We start from the raw sequence: 20,080 nt of genomic DNA, 5'->3' as shown, positions 1-20,080 counted from the left end.
AATCTGAGGATGCCATTGGTTTCTTGTTGGATATATGAAGGGAACAAGGTTCTCAAATGAGTAAGTACATTGCCATGAACTGCCTTTCTGATGACTTTTCCAGGACTATAAGCCATTAACTTAGATCTCTAAGAGGTCTGTTTCTAATTGTGTCATTTGCTTTTATTTCTAGCTCGTTGTTAGTTGCAAATTGTTCAAGGCCAGTAATTATCTAATGACAAACATAGATGGGAATATTTTCATCAGCCTTACATGTTATCATTGCAGGCCTAATTACTCGTCCATCCTTATCTGTGTTTACCAGTGATTTCCCCATCTTAAAAGAATGACCACCAGATGAGTCACTGCATTTACTATCAGTTCCTCTTTTGGGCTGATAAATATTTTCTGTAAGAATCAGGTTTTATGGCATTGTCTTGTCATTAGTCACATGTGGGCTTGTTTGCGAGCATCCTTGTATTTGGGATCCATGTCAGATGGTGTTGATGCTGATTTCTGAATGTCCTTCTATGCATTTCAATCATGTAAATAGTGTTGCCAAGATGTGAGTCACAGGACTGTGGGCTCTGTCATTATAGCAAGCACAAAGTCTGAGAATTCCTCTAGAATTCTTAGTAATACACATCCCCACAGGGGAGACATAAAAGCTGAGACCTGCATTCACAAGTCCAGGAAAGGGCTGTGAGGAACAGCCCTCCATGCACAATAGTATCTTACAATCATGTTTTCCTGCCCAGCATGCCTACAGCCAGGTCCTTGCACTGGCACAAAATAGGCTTTAGTCAGCCAGAAGTAAATCATGGGTTGTCCATCCCCTTTTGCTCACAGAACAATTGATAAGAGATTGGATGCCCTTTTTCACAGATGGTGGATATGGCTCTCTCCCAGTGCTTCCAAATGTCACCTGTGTGTCCCCAGAGCACATGGCACCTCAGGGCCAGGCAGCTACATGTGGCCAGTTGGGAGTCCCCCTCTGCCATGCTGAAGAGTGGTCTTCCTCCCACTGGATCATTGGTTGCTGCCAAGGCTTTCATTAGAGGAACGGATTCAATTAGTGAGTCTACACATTTGATTTTTAGGAGCTTCTTTAGTGGCAATAACATCTTCACTTCCATTTTTGACACTTTCTTACTTTAGATATCTATGAACTCCAAAATCTTCCTGAGGAAAAGCCACAAAATATAAGCAAAGAACGGGCATTGGGATCTAGGGGGTCTTCGTCAACGAACCGTCTTCCCCTTGTGTGTGCCATTGGTAATGGAACTGTCAGAACAGAGTGTTTCATCTGCTAATGGGTGGTCCAACATCGTGTGATGGAGCAGGGCAGAGGCCTTAGCCAGGATCCCCCTCCCACCACTCTCCCACAGACACCAGAAATAAGTAGCCTAGAGTTAGAGTTTATTAAATGGTATTTTATTCCCTTTTCTCTCTGTCCACAGAAGATACAATTTTCCCCAATCCTTTCCTCTGACATGAAATGGTTCCTTTAATTCATGGGTGAATATAGAAACAGAGTGCAAGCCAAGCACAGCCCAACCATCAGCCTTGGAGCCAGAAGTCTGAGCCTCCTCCCAGCCTTTCCTGAAAGTCCTGGTGTGCCCCTGAGCATGACGGCGTCCACCCTCCTGGTCCCTCAGGCCACCGCCACTCATGGAGCCGTGTTGTAGACACCGTAGTTGTCCTTCTGGGTGATGTGCAGCTTCCAGGGGAAGAGGCGTTTCTGGGAGGGGAGGCCTTGGGCCTGCCGCACCATGAGCCCCACATCCTCATCCGATAGCAGGCGCACCAGGTCGCCCTCCGCATCCTGGTAATTGAGGGCAATGTCCTCTCTCTGGAACTCCCGCCTGGTGGGACAGGTCAGGGTTAAGGCCAGAACCCAAGAGAGCGTCCAGGGGCTCTGGCCTAAGTGGAGGGGATGGAGAGCTTTATAACCTGGATCTAAGAATCAGGGGAGGACCTTAACACTCAAGTGGTCAACCTGCATTGAACAGGCAAAGAAACAGACTTAACAGGGACTTTTCACAGTGAGTTAGCTGCAAGGCCTGCAATGTCTTATGCATGGATCTGCTAAAGGTTTAAGGATTGGCAAGAAGAGGAGAGGTGCTTGACTAGGGGCAGAGCAGAGCAGGGGAAGCCCCAGAGAGACACCTGTGTGAAGAATGTCCGTGTGACATTCTTCCATCTATCTGAAGAGGTAAATGTTCACTTCTGATCTTCCTGTGGCTAATTTGACCCATTGGGTGTGAAGTCTAATTGACTTCTCTTAGATGTCCCATAATTCCACTTTTTGAAAATTATCCAAAAGGAATAGGAGATTGGTCACCACACAGGCAAATGACAACACGTAGTGATCACACCATTTGTAGCAGTGACAAAGTGGGAAGTGACCTGTATGGCCACAGAAATGATCATGAGGCCACAGAATGGCACATGGGGATGGAGTGGGTTGGAAGGAGGAGAGAGGCAGGGAAGGAAAGAGGGAAAGAGAGAAAAAAGGTAAGAGGGAAAGAAAAAGAACTGAGAGCTCGGATGTGCACTGACTAATAAGAGTAAAAAACATGCCAGTCACTGGTGGCTCACGCCTGTAATCCTAGCTACTCAGGAGGCTGAGATCTGAGTTCAAAGTTCAAAGTCAGCCTGGGCTGGAAAGTCGGTGAGACTCTACTCTCTAATTAACCATCACAAAATCAGAAGTGGAGCTCTGGCTCAAAATTGTAGAGTGTTAGCTTTGTGCAAAAGAGCTCAGATACAGCACCAGTCCCTGAGTTCAAGCTCTGTGACAAAAAAAAAGTAAAAATTCAAAGCAATTTCACTATTTCTACCTTTCTGACTCATAATTACAGATTTTCCATTTTTTATCATGCTTAGCGGTTACTTTTATAGTAAGCAATGTAGTGGCACTGTTGCTATTTTATGTGTGTGGACATGTGTATGCAAGCCTGCGCTGCTACTGCAGCTTGAATTCTGGGCCTAGCTACTGTCCTTTAGCTTTTTTTGCTCAAGGCTAGAGCTCTACCACTTGAGTCACACCTCCACGTCTAGCTTTCAGTTGGTTAAATTAGAAATAGGATTCTCATGGACTTCCCTGCCTCGGCTGGCTTCGAACCACAACCCTCAGATCTTAGCTTCTTTAGTAGCTAGGATTACAGGTGTGAGCCACCAGTGCCATTCTGTAAAATAACTGCTCCATGATGAAGCTCCCTGATGATGGAGGGTCCAGGCTCAAGGCTTTCAGAAAGACTTTGGTGCTTGCTACAAACCTAGCCATACACTATGGCCCGGGCTGAGCCCCTCTGTCCCTGGGCAGCTCCCTCCCGGACCCCTCTGTCCCAGGAGAGACCACCTGGGGCAGGGCTGTGAGTTCAGCAAGAAGGGAGATGTGTAGAATGGCTGATATCATGGAGAGTAGCGTTTCTCTCTCCGTTACCCTCTCCAGGGCACGTGACTCCCCCAGCACGCACCCCTCCTGCTGCAGACCCCTCAAACCTCATGAGCTCCAGCAGGTCCTTGAACAGGGGTGTGCTGTGGAGATCTTCCTCCACCGCAATGTCCCTAAGGGGCGACAGGCAGGAGAGAAGGGGCCTCAGACAGGGAGAGGAGCGTGTTGGAAGCTGGGAATGAGGCTGGACTTCATCTTGCCCTAGGGTTGTGGGTTATCTGGAAGGCAGTGGAAGCCACAGTGGGTGTGTGTGTGGGGGGGGCATGTGTCACGTGGAGGTGAGGGCTGGGGTAGGAGGGCATGCAGAGACCACGCACTTGATGGTGCTGATGGTGTCCTCGTAGTAGTAGCAGCGCAGCCAGTTGGTAGGGTCGTCCTCCTCGGGGAAGTCATTGAGGATTTTCACGAAGGCGCCCGGGAAGATGCCCGTGACTCCGTGGGCTGTGCCCTGTGGGGGTGGGGTGGAGGATGCTGCCTGGTCTGCAGAGGAGAAACACGGCCGCACACCTCGGAGCCCAGCCCTGGGCCCCTCGTGTACAGGATGAGCCTCGCAGTTTGTATCTAGATTGTCCCCCGTGGAGGGAAGGGATAGGGGAGGGAACCATTTAATAAGAGGTGGGGCCTGGTGAGAGGGCCTTAGCTCATTGGGGTGTGGCCTTGGTGGGAGCAGAGGACACTAGTTCCTTCCCCTTCCTCCTGTCCTTCTTCCCTTCTGGCCATGAGTTCCCACCACCTCAAGCGCCTCACCCTTCATCCCCCGGACGCCCTCCAGTGCCTCCTGAGATGGAGCCAGGGACGCCCCCCCCCCAACTCCCTTCAGTGGTCCCAGGACCCCTGAGGGCTGGCTCTGCCTTGGCTTGCGCAGAATCTCCTGTAGACGTAGCCCAGGAGCGCTGAGCGCTGATCCTCCGCCCGCCCGTGCTCAAAGGCAAGGTGGAGCCTTAGTGCCCAGCTGGAGCCAGGTAATGACTGGGACAGGCTCCACCTTCAGAGTCCCACCCAAGTCTCCCCAGGACCCTTGCATTTGCCAGGCATGGGGCACCCCAGCTCTCTGGGAGCAGGTCCTGCACATCTGAGAAAAGGAAATAAGCTCCAAAGTCCACAGGACAGGTTACCACAGAGCTAGGAGGTGAACAGAGAGACAGGCTCATGCTGGTGATTTTGTGTGTGTGCGGCGGTAGTGATGGGCAGGTGATGGAGGGAAGCTGGAGGGCTCTGGGGACGCCTTCTCCCTCCCTCCCTCCCTCCCTCCCTCCCTCCCTCCCTCCCTCCCTCCCTCCCTCCCTCCTCTTCACTCTCACTTCCATCTCCCTCCTCTCTTACCTCCATTACCTCTCTTCCTTCAACCTTCCTTCCACCCCCTCCCTCCTCACCTCTGCCTCTCTCCCTCCTCACCTCCAGCCAGTCCTTGTTGATCCGACTGAGAAGGAAGATCACATCTCCAGCTTTGAAACTCAGCTCCAGCTTGCTGTTCCCGGTGAAATCAAACAGGGCCTGGAGAGGATGGAGGAGAAGTCATCCGTGGAGCCTCCAGGGCCCGGACAAGACCTTGCCCCCACTGGTTGGAAGGTGCCATTTGTAAGAGCACCCCCAGGGTGCTGCCAGTCCCTGGGGGTGGGGCCTTTTCTGAGTCCCCTGAGGCCAGTCTCCCCCGACAGGGCTGCCTGGAGGAGGAGGCCCTCCAGATGGGCAGATGCATGGCTGCCTTCCCCTCTTCTGTCTCTGCAGGCTAGTTGCTTTCCTCTTCTCAGCAGAGATTGGGGCTCCTGGTGTCTGAGGCTGAGGGAGGAGGGCGGGCCCTCGCCTCCCCCTGCGCCCTGTCCCCATCCAGGGCACACCGTAGCCAGCAGGGTGGCCCCATGGGTGCTGGGGGTGGGGAGAGCGGGGCCTGGCTGGCACGTACCTCGGCTTTTGGTGCTTCCATGGGTTTAAGGCTGGTGCTCTGGGTGGACATGCTTTTGCTATGGAGAGAGAAAAGGGGCTCAGGTCCCTCAGGGCTCAGCGCCAGAGGCCCCCAGCCGGGGGCAGGAAAGGTTGGGAAGGTGAAGACTTCACCCTGCAGCCTCTATTGCTTGTTGGGGTGAGCCCCCTGCTCCTGTACCCTCAGCACTGCCCGGGGGGAGGAGTGGGAAGCAGGGTGCAGAGGGGGAGGGGATGACGTTCATGGCTTAGTTATTTTCTGATCTATAGGCAACCCAGGAAACTGAGACTGGGAGAGGTGGCGTGCCCGGGGTGTCCCAGCTGTGCGGGGGTTCAGGGGAAGTACCAGGGACAGGACGTCAAGGCCACAGAAGGGCTGGCTGGGGCTAGGAGGGAGACAGGGGCTCAGGAGTACCTTCTTGCCCCCTAACCTCTTCCCCTCCTCACCCTGACTTCTTGGTAGCAGAGCCAGGGACCACTTTGCTGGCTGATTTCTGATTCCGAGGTGGGGCGGAAGGGAACAGGGAGCAAGCAATTTGGCATAAGGAGCAAGAGCGTCCCCTAGGGGACAAGTGTGGTAAAAGTAGAGCCAGAGATGACAACCGATCAGCACCCAGGCATTGCTATTTCCCCTCTTCCCTGCCCTTCACTCTTTCCAGCTACCCAGAACACTTGGGTTACCCCAAGTGATTACTCTGGCACCACACCAAGATGGATGCCCCAGTACCTGTCCTCTGACATGTCAAAATATCCCTGCTCTCTGTCCCTCCAGGACCTGAAAGCCATCCTGAGGGCCAGGGAGCTAGGGGGGCTGCTCAGGGACAGAACTGATCCATTCCCCGCTCTGCCTCCAGGGACAAGAGGTGTCTTTCCAGCAGGAACCCAGCGGTGGCCACTCACACTTTCCGGGTTCGGGGGCGGAGCCGGCGCAGCGCCTGGGGCACCTGCTCTGAGTCGTATTGAGACTGGTAAAAGAAGATGCGGACGTCCGCGTCCATCAGCACCCAGACGGGCAGGCTGAGGAGGCTCTGTGGAGAAGCGGAGGAGGGAGCGGGTGGTCAGCAGAGGACATGGAGAGCCCCATGGACCAGCGCGCCCAGCACTAGCTTTGTTCTCTTCTCCCCATCTTCTTTCACAAAGCAGCTGTGTAAGGGGACATGGCCAGCCAGGCCAAGTCACCGTGTATGATTTCATGATCCACAGGGCAGGGGGTTCCTTGGGGGACAGGTGCCTGGACCTAATTCATCCTGACATTCATCTGGTCTGGAGGCTTAGAAAGCTAGCTAGAGAGCTATTGGTCCAGTGTGGCTCCTGGTCTACTCCTCACTGCTCCTGGCCTGATCCTACCCCTCCCCCCCCAGGACACATCCTGCCTCTGGCCTTTAGGGACTGACAACGGGGCCATCAGAGCCACTGAGCCAGCCCACTTCCCAAGGCCACAGCCACCGGGGGTGGGGGGGCTCTGAGCCCCTACCTTCATGTAGGCGTTGAGGGCTGGGATCCGGGCCTCGGCAATCTCCTGCTTCACACCCATGTAGACTTTGGCTGTGGAGAGGGCAGATCTGGCCTCAGAACTCCACCCCAGCATGGAGCCTGGGCCCCAGCTGCTCTGCAGGACACACACCTTGGCCACACCCCTCCCTTTAGAGCCCCATCCCGCACTCAGAGCCCCTCCCCCATCTGTCTCTGGTGCTGAGGTGGAACTCACTCTCCACATTGGACCATGACAGGTTTATGCATTTATTGAGCATTTATTATCTGCTCCAAACATACACACACAAAGGCAGGTACATACATATTCACACATACACACATACATACATCCTCACACACTCACACACATTTGCTTCTAAGAGATCAAGGTCTTTACCAGTTCTGCTCCCAGCTGTGTCCCATCCATCCCCTAGGCCCCGGGGTCTCAGCCCTGCACAGTCAAGTCACCAGGCAGGGCTCGCCACAGAACAACTATACCACACTCATCAAATCTCTCAGGGTACTGTACCACCAGAGCTAAGAACCAGGGGTGCGCAGTCGGGCAGGGGCGTGCTGTCACGAGCAGAGGCGTCAACATTGGTTGGGGGGCAATATAACAATGAATTACTTGCTGCACACCGGTGGCTCACGCCTGTCATCCTAGCTACTCAGCAGGCTGAGATCTGTGAGACTCTGATCTCCAATAAAGCACTAGAAAACTGGAAGTGGCGCTGTAGCTCAAGAGGTAGAGCGCTCGCCTTGAGCTGAAGAGCTGAGGGACAGCGCCCTGGCCCAGAGTTCAAGCCCCAGGACCGACAAATAAAAAACAGGGAGGAATGCTGGGACAGGGAGAGTGGCCAACCCAGAGACAAATATTATTTCCAGAAGCCTCCAGATGGGGTTCGGAGAGCCATCAGCCAGTGTGACCTGTGTCTGGCTTCCAGTGCCACAAGCTAGGAGCGTGTGCACATGTGTACGTGTGTGTGCATGTGTGTATGAGTGCGCATGGGTACGTATGTGGGCAGGTGTGTGCATGTGCGTGTGTGAGCACGTGTACGTGTGTGTGTGTGTGCATGAATGTGTGGGTGCTTACTGATGGTACAAGGGTGGCAGATAAGGGAGGGCCCCGGCCGTTGGGAGAAAGTAGCAGGCAGGTGTCCGCTTAAGCTGCAGGCCTGAGTCCTCCGCCTGGTCAAGGGTTTGGAGTGGGAGTAGGCTGGGATGATGGCCCTCCAGGTGGTGCTCTTCCTCTGGGATCGGCGTGAGGAAGGTAGCCGTGACAGAGCTGGAACAGCGGTGGGGAGGGGGAGGCAGCCGGCAGGGGACAGGGGCCAAAGAGAAGCCAATAGAGGCAAACCTCAAAGGAGCAAAGAGGACCCTTGGGGACTCAGAGGCTTGGGGGCCGCTGGCTGTGCAGTCTCTCCGGGGAGCACGGCGTTCACCCTGGGAGCCTGCACAGACGCTCCTTGGAGGAGCAGTGGGTCCGAGGGAGGCAAAGTGACAGGGGAGGAACAGGAATATCCTCAAGAAGGAGGTAGAGCGGGCCAGGGGGCGACCAGAGGACCGGAACCCCTCTCACCACAGCCCAGGGGAGGAGGGACCATGGCACGGGGAGCCTCCTGGGGAGAGCTGGGGTTTTCTTGATGGGGAAACATGGTTTCTTAGAGGAGGAGAAGAGAGGATGGAGGGGAGAGGAGAGGAGGGAGGGGAGAGATGAGGAAGGAGGGGAAAGGAGGGGAGGGGAGGGGAGGGAATAAGAGAGGCGAGGAGAGGAAGGAGGGATAGGAGTTGAGAGGAGGGGAGAGGAAGGGAGAAGAGGGTGGAGGAGGGGGAGGGAAAAGGAAGGACGGCAGGGGAGAGTCAGAGGTGGAGCTGGAATTTGAGAGAGAAGATGGAGCAGGCTCCTGAGGCCTGGGGAGGTTGATTCGTGTCCCTTTGTCGCCACACAGGCCTGCCCCCGACCTCGCCAAGCCTCCAGGTAAACCAGGCGGGGGGGGGGGGGGGTGATTCTCTAGCAGCCCCAGGAGCCCTGGTGTTGCTAAGAAACCGGGAGCTGTCCAAGGTGCTTGTTCAGGGAATGGGGAGGAAGACGGGGAGGGCAGGAGCTGAGGGTTCTATGGGCAGAATGGGGGTGCCCGGCTTTCCTGAGGGGCAGGAAGGGATCAGCCACCTGGAGCTAGTGAAGCCTAGGCTGTGGGCAGGACCATGGGCTCAGGCTGGGGTGCAGGGAGAATGGAGGGGTGCCAAGTGCATGGCAGGGAGATGGCATTCCCATCGCCAGCTGAGAAGTTGAGGCGGCTGCCCTGCTCCGCCTGGGGCCTCCCTGGCGGTGGGTGGCGAGGGCTGAGGGCTGAGGAACAGCAGGGTGGTGGGACTGGTGGGCCATGGAGGGGTCATGGGCCAAGTGAATGATGTTCCTGTGGGTGGGTGAATCCTGGTACAGGTGAGCAGAGCTAGACAGCCAGATCCATAGCAGGGGCTCAGGACTGGGGCGCCAGCAGGACCAGGGCCCCAGCAGGACCCGGCAGGGGCTCACCTGGGAGTGCAGGCAGGCTGCAGGTGAACTGGCTGTTCTTGCTCTCTGGCCCAAACCGCTCCTCCAGCTTGCTCTGCAGGGCGTAGAACTGGCGGTAGCGGCGGTAGATGAGGTACTTGGCTCCCCCCTTTGTCTTCACTTCGATGACAAAAACCTATGGGGATCAGAGGCAAGGGAGGCCCGGAGGTGAGGGGGGCTTGGAAGGGGGGGGAGAACCCAACCCAGAGAGGGGTCTTGGGGACAGAGATGGGGGCTCATAGGTCAAGGGGAGACAAAAGGAGGAGACTCAGAGGAGAGATGAGAGGTCTCAACCTCAGTCCTAAGCTGGGCTAGATAACTCTTCGTTGGGGTATCCTGTGGGCCCCCTACATGCTTAGAGCACCCCTGAACTCTACCCACCGGAGACAATCATCACAAGGTCCTGAGAGACAATAGTCACCCCGTAATCCCAAAGCAGAGAACCACTGCCTGAGATGGGTGTTCACGGATGAGACCCGAGGGCAGAGGGCAGAGGAGCAGATGTTGTCTTTCTTACAAAGTGGCTGGTGAAGCCTCTCTTCTCCTCGATGTCGGCGATGTTGGCGGAGATGGCCACGTCATCAGGAAGCTGCTCGAAGTCGCTGGTGGGTGGCCGGAGAGAAGGATCCTGGTTAGCCGGGTGTGAGGCGGGGTGCAACGCCAACCAATGGGGGTGGCTCTCACTTCTGCTCACCACCACACCCCTCACTGGCCTGTGGAACCCAGAGCTCCAGGCACAGAGCAAGCCCTGACAGGGAGGGATGTGGAGGGGGACAAGGCGTCACACACCAGCTTCTATTGCCCTGAACCTCATGGCTCAGCCAGGAGCCAACAAGGAGCTGGAAGAAGCCTGGACAGGCATGTAGTAAAGGTTTTATCCACAGGTGGCGCTAGTGAGAGAACCGTGGACTTGCCCGGGGTGGCGTCTCATGGAAGGTCACTGGGACACGGCCTTGAAGGGGTTCTCTGGCGGCCAGTTGCTGGGCTTACATCAGGCTCAGGATGTAAGCAGTTTGCCCTCACCAGAGTCCCCGTCTTGGGCTTTGAGTCATAATCAACCTTTTCTCTTTAGGAGTTGATTGTCTCAGGCATTTTGTTACAGGAGCAGAAAGATCCTCTTTCCCTCTCCCTGCTTCCCTTGCAGCATGGAGCGGCCATATGACTTGTACTGGCCAATGAGAGCTAAGAGGTCATCTGGGGTATGTGTGGATCTCTCAAGAGTGTTTGCTTTCCTTCTCCAGAAGGATAGACAGGCCCCTGTTGAAATCAAGTGCAACGTCCGGATCGGCAGCAGCCACATTGCAGCCATGAGGAAGCATCAGAAAGCAGAGGAAAGAATCTCTGCCAGGCTGGTCCTGAAGTTGCTGGCTGTGGAACTAGTTATGGCCTCTGTATTTCTGATTAGGCGTGCAGACAAACCCTGGTCATTGTGTAAGCACGCTCAGCTCCCCCAAGCCCCTGAAGCCTAGTGCATTTGTAAAGGACGGATGACCAGTTTCGGATCTGCTCCTAAGCTATGACCTGTGGATCTGGGACACTGCTTGGATGTGGGGTGAAAGAAACGAAGGATAATATCAAAAGTCACAGCCCCCTCTCCATTTCTGACCAGGCCGGGGAAGGGGCTGGCTGATGGGCTCTGTGTGTGGGCTGTGTTCATTCAAGAGGCTCCAGGCCAGGGGTAGAGATGTCCAGCAGGAAGCCGGGGTGCAGGTGTGGAACTCAGCAGGAGCGGCCCAGATGAGAACCACCTGACCTAGCTTATGATCAAAACCCCCAGGGATGAGCTGTCAGTGAGCAGAACCAAGGACTGGCGGAGGAGGAAAAGCAAACAGCCAAGAAGGGGGAAGAGGTGCAGCCAGGGCCTCAGAGGCTAGACGTGAGTGCACGGGAGAGGAACCAAGTCCACTGCAGGCTTCCCCACACCGTGACCAGGAGACGGGCTGGGGCCGCCATGTCTACCGCCGCAGCCCACACACCCTGTTCCCCGTGTCACGGGATCTGTGCTTGCAGTCCCAGGATCCTGTTCTGGAAGGTGACTCAGGGTGGCAGCAGACCGGCAGAGGAAAGCCCCCTCGATCCCGCCCTGCTGCGGCTGCTGGTGACCTCCTGGCTCCTGTGGCGAGCCTGGGGGGAAGGGACAAATCACCCCTTCCATTCTCTCCCCCCAGCATTTCTGTGAGGTTGCATATCCAGGACACTAGAGGTGGGTCAGGAAGGAGCCGGAGGGGGAGATGGCTGCAGACAGGGATTTCCAACTCCCCCGAGGGCTCACGGTGTGCCAGGTGCTCCTCTGAGGCAGTGCCAGCTTTTGCAGACCAGGACACGGAAGCACAGAGAGGTGGCCTGAGGAAATCAGCAAGCTGACGTCCGAGCCCAAGCAGGCTGACCTCAGAACCGCCCTCTGCAGACCCTGCCTCTCCTTTTCATTCCAGTATGCCGGCTGGGATCACAATAACTTCAGCAAACCCTTCCGTGTGGCGTGCGGGCAGTGCCCGGGCTGAGCGCACTAGCACATGGCGTCTAGCCTTGGGATCCAGAGGGGCTGGACCAGGAATCTCGTGGCTTACATGCACACAAAGGCCAGGAAGGCCGGGCCCAGGGGTCCACGCTGGGAGCCGGGAGTCATCAGGGAGAAGCGGAAGACTCAGCCCTGCGTGGCAGAAGGGAGAGCTAGCAAGTGTGAAGATGTTCCAGGCCACGCGGAGAGGCCGGGGTGAGGAATGGAGGGGAGATGGGCTGGGCAGGAGCAGAGGGGGCCAGGTGGGAAGGCAGGTCCCGCACTGGGGGCTTTGGGACCTGACAGAGACCTTTGACCTTTCTCTGGTGGGAGGTCAGGCCCCAGGTCCAACACGGGGAAGATAAGGCCCAAACCCTGCTTAGCCCTTGCCATGAAGCGGCCTGGAACCTGTCTTCGCTGGATCCCTTCCACTCTGTAAAATGGGGACAAGAGTCCTTGTGTATCTGGGTGCTCATGAAGGTTCATCTGTTGCCAACGAAGCCCTAGAACCATCACAAGGAGATTCCAGCCAAGAGCCCAGGCTATACCAAGCGCTGAGCCGGCCACTTGGGCCTGATGGCGGTGTAGGGGCGGGTGGCCGCTGGGCAGCAGGGCAGCACACAGAACGAAGCGGAGCCTCCTTGGAGGAGCGGCTCCCCCAGAGGCCCGCCTAGGACCAGCTGGGCGAATGCTGGGTTCAAAGCCCACAGGATCTTGGAGTCCAAAGAGGACTTTAGAGCCCGGCCTGGGAGGCCGAGGGCTGGAAGGGCCCCCGGGGCAGCTGGCTTGTGCGCTGTGCTTGGAGCATGGCTTGGGGGACCACACTCGCCAGGGGCCACCCCCTCAATGGCCTACTTCTAGCTTGGGTGTCTGGCCTGGCTGTGGTTCTAGAAAGAGCTGCCTGGTGAACCCGCCCACCCATGCCCCCCTGCTGTGGCTGAGGCTCGGCTCTGTGGGCTGCTCTAAGACAGGTGCTGGGGTACAGCAGCCCCCCACCCCACGGCTCACGGAGGGGCCGAGGAGGGCAGCCAGGGATGAGGACACACAGCCCAGCTGACCGGCTCTGCAGCCCCCCAAGCAGCAGGAAGTGACCCAAGCCTCCAGCCGTTGCTGTTTCTAGAAGGTTGGAGCTTGCGTGACAGGCCAGCCAAGCGGGAGAACTTGTGGGGGAGAGGAGCTGGAATCTGGTGGCCTCACCAGAACCCTCAGCACTTGCTCCTGCACCCCTCCCCACCCCCGCCCGGCTCCCTCAAGCCTCTTTTCTGACCTTTAACCTTTGGAAATCTTACCCTTTCCCCTCTACCCCTCAGGCTTCCCTAATCAGCCTAACCTTGCTCTGGCCACTGGGTGGGGGGGGGAGGGGGGAGTGGAGGGGGGGAGGGGGGAGTTACCATGGCAACTTGCTCCGTGATAATGCCTCTGTTCAAACTCCCGGGGGACAGGACCCCGGCTCTGTGTCCTCAGGACCCTACTGCTGCCTGGCCACTCAGGAAGCCTTCAGCAAGTGCTGAGCTGGGGGTGGCTGAGCCCCCTGGGGCCCCGCTGCGAGCCCCAGCCTCACCGCCCACGCTGCATGATGCAAAGTGAGTCCTCTACCCTCCTGGTCCTCGATTTCCCCCTCTCGGCTTCGGATAAAAAGGATCTGGGACACCACTAATTGATTCATTAGTTTCTTCAGCCACATTTCTTGAGCGCTCCATAGTTTTTTAATCAGGAAAATAGCAGTCGCCAAAATAGACCCAGAACACTCACGAAGCTTGCTTCTGCTGGGGAGCCCATGAGGAAGAAAATGAACAATCGATGGGAAAGTAATGTTACGCCAGTAATCTTAAGGACAAGGCAGAGCGAGAGGAAACAGAACCGATGAGCCAGTGGGCAGAGGCCCGGCAGGCAGGGAGAGCGTCCTGGGGAGGAGGGGAGGCATTTGAGCCTGGCTCTGGGAGAATAAGGAGGCCGTGATTCCATCTGGACAACACATGGAGACCACTACTGACCCCGCTGGCCAGCCAGCCAGGAGCCCAGGCCTAGAACCCAAGGACACCTGCGCTGGAGATTTCGGCTCTGAGGGAGCTCCTCCCTGCCTTCCTGTTCTCGCTTGTGCCTGGGGCTGGTGAGCCACAGAGGAAAGTTCCTGAAAGCAGTTCCCGGTGTCCAGTTCTGATTCAGCCCAGCCTCTCACGCAGACAAGTTGACAAGGCTCCTGCGGCCCACCCCCTCCCGCCCAGGCCTGCCTGGAAGAGCGAACAGGCCCAGGGAAGGGACTACCCCCTCACTCACCTCTCCACCCGCAGCTGTTGGGCCAGGGCCATGGTGGTGGGTGGTCAGGGGAGTAAGTGGGCGGTCCAGGATCTCCCCCAGCCAGACCCAGGCTGAGTTCAGTCTCACTTGCTCTGAGCTCCCTGCCTTGGGGGATGGCTCCTCCCCGAGGCTCTGAGACACCACTTCCTCTTACCCCACTTCCTGGCCCCCCTCGGGCCTCAGGGTCACGGGGGACATTTACTCTGGGGACTTCCTCCTGCCGGTCTGTGGTGTCCAGGCTTGGCTGGGTGGTAGGAATCTGCAGAGCCCCAGAGATGCCACGCCAGGGTGGGCCTGGTCCCCCCTGGTGGATCCCTGTGGTCTTGAGGTGTTAACTGCTCATCCCTGGCCTCCACACCCGGCTCCTCGCTGAATCTGACCCAGTCCTAAAACGTTAGGCTCCTCCTTGTCCTCCCTCCCTCAGGCCTGGTCCAGATGCCACCTTCACCAGGAAGCCTCCCTGATCTCTATCATACTAGAGTGTGAAGGTTGGTCTATGCCTCTACCTTGCTGTGGCCCTTTCCCCATTCTCACAACCCCCTACCCAGCCAATCCTCTGCCACAGCCAGCCTGGCATTGCAAACTGTATCACCTTCCTCTCCACGAAGCCTGTCCCCCATCGCCCGACTCTTCTGGCCCGCTCTCCCAGTTCACCACCCCTCAGGGACCCCCTTCCAAGACGCCTGCTCCCCAGGGCCTCCCCCAGGCTTCCTCGGCTGCAGGGCGCCTTCCTCCGGGTCTCCGCTTCAGAGCTGCCCGTGATCAGGCCTCCCTGACCCCACCTGTCACCTCCCAGATCCCTGCGCTTTCTCCGGGGAGCCCTGGTCACCTGTGGAGTGGCCTGGTCACTGGAGACATGGTGTGTGCACTAACACATGCCGGGCACACTGCAGACACTCGGCAAACGTCCAGCAGCCAGGGCACCGAGCGTCCTTCTAGCTTACTCTTGAGGGAACTCTCCAAGGAGATGACCAGGCCACCACACCCAGGGACATGCCCATGCCCGCCTCCCCTCAGAGCAGCAGGATAGGAGGCGGAAGAGGCGGGGAAGCGGCCGGGCACTCATGTCTATATAGCCGCCAAATGGGCCTTTGGGGGCGGGCAGGCCCTTTTGCCCCCCCTCCACCCAAATTAGGAACACCCCTATACTTGGCCGGGGATCTGTGGGAACAGAGCTAGCCCAGGGGTGCCTGGAGACTTCTGATTTCCCATATTCCAGACAAGGGTGCTAGGAAAGAAACCAGTCTTGGGATTTTTGTTGTTGTTGTTGTTGTTCGTGGGGCTTGAACTCTGGACCTCAACGCTGTCCCTCAGCTCTTCAGCTCAAGGCGAGCGCTCTACCACTTGAGCCACAGCACCACTTCCAGTTTTCTGGTGGTTCATTGGAGATAAGAGTCTCACAGACTTTCCTGCCCAGGCTGGCTTTGAACCTCGATCCTCAGATCTCAGCCTCCTGAGTAAGCTAGGATGACAGGCGTGAGCCACCGGCGCTGGGCCAGTCTTAGGAGTTTTGATGTTGTCTGGCTCAAGAACAGGGAGGCCTTCCATTGAGCACCCCTCCCCCACCCAGCCACCCCTAAGGGACTCTTTGTCCCTAAAAAAGACTCCAGCCCAAGATGGTGCTGGAATCTCAGGAACCTGCTCTGTACCCAGAAAGGACTGACCTCCAGCCACAGGCTGGGCTGGACCAGCATCCTTCACAGGCTTCTGGGGAGGTGGAAACAAGATAGGAGGACATCAGAGGAGGAGGGGAGACAGCTAACAATGGCCACTTAGTGAGCAGTGTTTGGACTTCAGAGCTAAACGGAGCTGGGGGGTGAAGACAAGGTGAAATTTCCCACTGTATCTCACACCTGCTGGATAGAGCAATTGAAGCTATTTCACACATAGAAATCCCATCTCAAAAACAATTCGCAGATTCTGAGAGGAAGGGGCTGTGTGAGGGGCTGGGACCCACAAGGACACAGGTCCAGCAAGGACACAGGCCATGAGGACTGAGGTTCTAGCCTTGGAGCTGGCACTGGCTCCAAGGGGCAGGGCCTGCCGCCCTGCCGCAGGTCAGCCCTGAGCTCCAGTGGGAAGGGGAAGGGCTGGGGTGGGGAGGGATGGAGACAGATGTTTTCGGGGGACAGCGCAAGCCAGTGTGGGTGGATAGAGGGCCACGCACACCAGGTCAGAGCCCCAGGCCTGACACCTGGCCTGGTGTGAGGTCCAGATAGAGGCCGCTGGCCCATGTGGGACAGGAATTCTAAGCTGAGTTCCCTCCCCCCACCCAAAGATTGAGAGCCAGGTGTCTTGCAGGCATTGCCTGGGAATTCCCAGAGCGAAAGCCACAAACCACAGCGAACAACATTTCACAGCCCAGCTTGGGTGTAAGGAAGAATTCACACCTGAGCAACTAGAAAGAATACAAATGGCGGTGGCCGTGGCCTCTCTACGGGAGTGCTAATGAACAGAGCAAAGGCAGGACAGCAGGTTAATGGCCTCTAGAGGTGTGAGCCCCGCCCACGGCCCAAGAGGACCAACCAGGGCATTGGTCAAGAGTTGGGCAGGAAACGGGACGTGGCAGAACCATTTTGCAAGCACTGGTGTGTGATTGTGCAAACAGAATGTATCTTGTGTATAGTTAGAAGCATGCGTTGGTGTATAAATACACACACAACAGGCGTGGGCAAGTGTGGAGTGTGCACTTGTTTCTGAACACATATCATGTATAGAAAGGACCTTGTGTTAGGAGAGAACAAATTTCTCTGCTGGAATCAAGTGAGTGCCTAACTATTACAGACAAGGGTATACTGCTAGGGTGTCTACCTCACTGGGAGAAGCCCAGAGACCCTCTTTGAAGCTTTCTTTGATCACCTGCAAAAGCAGGCTTCCACTGGAGTTGTGGAACGAATGAATGAGAAGAATATTTGCAATGTGCCTAGATACTTGGAACTCTCTCTCTCCTTTCTCTTTTTCTCTCTCTTTTGACTTTTAAGACATGATCTTACTATACAGCTCAGGCGAGCCTTGAACTTGGGATTTTATTACTTTAGTCTCTTAAATGCTGGCATTATAGCTGTAAGTCACCATGCCTGGCTGACACTTGCAGATTTCTTATTCTTGTTCTGTGTGTGTGTGTGTGTGTGTGTGTGTGTGTGTGAGAGAGAGAGAGAGAGAGAGAGAGAGAGACAGAGACAGAGACAGAGACAGAGAGAGAGAGAGAGACAGAGACAGAGACAGAGACAGAGACAGAGAGACAGAGAGACAGAGAGAGACAGAGAGAGACAGAGACAGAGAGACAGAGAGAGACAGAGACAGAGAGTGTTTGAGGTAGGACGAGCTCTCAAACCTACTTGACCAGTTTTCCTAGGTCTTGTCTCCCCCACACCCCTTTCACCATCCCAAGAACCCCTTTGCTGTGACCTGACCCCTGGGCAGCACCTCTGAAGCAGGGAGGGGTGTCTGGGGTGGTCAGCCCCTCCCCTCCCCCATCCTCCCCGTCTTCTGCTGTTCTGCTGAATACGAGTATTTCTCTGGCTTCTCACACAGAGAACACTGCTGCTAATTTTATGCCCGAGCTCTGAGATGGTGTAATTTGAGGCTAGACACGCTGTCAGCAGTGGGCTGCTTGTCCTGCTGTGTGGCGGGCCCTGGCTCCTCCCTGTCCTCCCTTTGGGTCTGCTGCCTGAGCTGCAGGGGGAGCAGGCGCCAGCAAAGGAGCAGACTCCTTGGGCATTCCTTAGCCTTTCTGGGTTCAAAGAAACACCTGGTGTGACCTCTTCCAAACCAAGACCTGACTTCCCACGGCCGCCACCCTCCACGGCCTCGCGCTTGCAGCGGACAGAGAAGCCACGGAGTGGGTGGAGTCTGGATCTTAAAGACCACATTAAAGTGGGCATCTTTCACTCACACAAGAAAGCCCCTTGGGCCCTCCCTTGCTGCCAGGCTTCTAGAATGCCCCCTTATCAATTTAGACATTTGAAGCAGCAGGATGAGAAGGGGGAGGAAAATTACCTGGTTAAGTGACAGTTCAACAGTAGCCGAGAGGAGAGAATGCCAAAAAATTAAAAATACAGATGAAAACGCAAAGCCAAACGCCAGGGCCATTCAGAGAGGGACATCTCCATGGGACCATCTCTGCCCCCCACCCCCCAAAGGGAAGGCTGAAGGTATTCTGACCCACAGCCCAGATAGAGTAATGGATGGGCAGGTTATACAATAACACAGCCAAACCGGCCTCGGGCAGACACCAGGCATTCGGGATAGGAGACCGTCTCATTTGGGAGATGAAGAGGAGCCAGCAGTCAGGGCTGTGAGGTCCAGCAGCAGGAGAGACTTGGAACTCCTTGGAGAACCTGGCAGAACTTCCTGTGTCTGCCACTCTCCCGGGAGCATAAGGAAAATCCCTGACTAGACAAAGCAAGATTCCTGGTGATCCCTCATGCGCTGAGCTCCCCAATCCTGACCCACATGTGTCTCCCTTCATAATTTATGAGGGAAGCTTTCCTGAGCCTCCTCACTGGGCCAGGAATAGGCGTTCCTGCAGGCCCTGGGATGTTGTGTTTGAAGATAGGCAGGGTGGGAGGAAGGCAGCTAGACTGCAAGCCTCCCCAGGGCAGGGCGCCCACCCTTCTCTGAGGTGCAGATCTGCACACTAGCTGGGCCATCCTCTGGGGGCTTGCTTATGTTGTTTTTCCCAAGTGCCTGTCTTGTAGGTAGACAGCATCAACCATCAAAATACACAAAGCTCCTACTGTACACCAGACACCAGGCTCTCAGTGTACCTTCTGAGGCTCACCTACTTTTTCTTAGTGTGCTAAATAAGGCCATGAGGCCAGATGCTTCGTACAATGTCGGGTGCTCCGTAGGTGCTTCTTACGGGTGTCACTGTCAATGATAATTTCCCTGGTTGGATGTGGTCTCTCTCTTCTCCGTCTCCCCTGCATGCCTTGTTCTTCTCTTATACGGCTCCTGTGAAATTCTCATTTCTTTCCTTCCATAGCTGTTATCCGCTGTCACTTCCCATCTCCCCACCTCCCCCGACATGGTGACAAGTACTCCACTTGTGGAAACAGCTCAGCATTAAGCAAAATATTGATGGGAACTGAACACCAGGGGGCGCTGCGAGTTAACAGCGGAGCTCCCGCTCCCCGGCGCCACCTAGAGGATACTGACATAAGCGCAACAGAAGGACCTGTCCGCCCCAACTGACCAGTGCTGTCTGCTACACCCCATTACCCTCTCCAGGTGGTCCCACCACCTGGATCTGATCAAGATGAGATTTCCAGACCTCCGGTTGAGCATCCAGACTTTTCCTCTCCATGGACTGTAAATAGAAAAGCAGCCAAGATGCACTGAGAGTTCACTGTGACCACTCTAATTTCTCTAGGGAACATGTGAGCTAGTGCTGGCAAAGCCCTAAGAACAGTGTCCAGCTCATGCTCCAGCCTGGAGTATGTTGGCTTCGATTACTGGTATTTAAGTCACATCAATGCCCATAAAATGGGTAGAACTCTTAACCCTGTCCTAGAGATGAGGAAATCGATACTCTGGGTATAGGAAACTAGATCAAAGTGACTTCCTTCATGACTGGCAAGAGAGTTTGCATCTCCCCTGGGGCTCACTCCAGACATTACACAGTTGAGAGTTGTACAGCACTGGCCTGCTTGCCTGCCTTCATTCACCATACAAGCCTCCACTCAGCCTCCACACTGCAGCAGGTAGAAAGGGTCTAGAAGGAAAACCAGCACCCTGCCATTCTCAAGCTGCTCATACTGTAGTCAAAGCACACCAGCCCCCCCACCATGCACATCACAGAAGGGATACACCCATACGCCCATGCATGCAGATTCAGGTGCACACACTGATACACAGAAACATCTGTGCCTGTGGATATATGTGTAAGCATGTTCGC

The 20,080-nt window shown here is 55.9% G+C and overlaps 1 protein-coding gene across 2 annotated transcripts; it reads right to left on the bottom strand.

Moving 5' to 3' along the window:
- Positions 1 to 1,391: 1,391 nt before the first annotated feature.
- On the bottom strand, positions 1,392 to 14,292 carry Ncf4 (neutrophil cytosolic factor 4). Of its 2 annotated transcripts, XM_069999874.1 has the most exons (10): positions 14,161 to 14,292; positions 9,904 to 9,988; positions 9,369 to 9,522; positions 6,834 to 6,904; positions 6,260 to 6,387; positions 5,343 to 5,400; positions 4,835 to 4,933; positions 3,757 to 3,887; positions 3,487 to 3,552; positions 1,392 to 1,844 (listed from the first exon to the last, which is right to left on the bottom strand). In XM_069999874.1, exons 1-10 carry the CDS (start codon positions 14,190 to 14,192, stop codon positions 1,649 to 1,651), a joined length of 1,020 nt encoding a protein of 339 aa, XP_069855975.1. In that variant the 5' UTR covers positions 14,193 to 14,292; the 3' UTR covers positions 1,392 to 1,648. The 2 variants fall into 2 exon arrangements, with proteins under 2 accessions (XP_069855975.1, XP_069855976.1); XM_069999875.1 differs by lacking the exon at positions 3,487 to 3,552.
- Between the last annotated feature and the right edge of the window lie 5,788 nt (positions 14,293 to 20,080).

Source organism: Dipodomys merriami, unplaced genomic scaffold (genome assembly GCF_024711535.1).
Source record: "Dipodomys merriami isolate MVZ:Mamm:240054 unplaced genomic scaffold, mDipMer1.0.p SCAF_55, whole genome shotgun sequence".
NCBI lineage: Eukaryota > Metazoa > Chordata > Mammalia > Rodentia > Heteromyidae > Dipodomys > Dipodomys merriami.
Note: the sequence above shows the minus strand (reverse complement) of the source record. Positions and strands in the feature narration are given on the sequence as shown.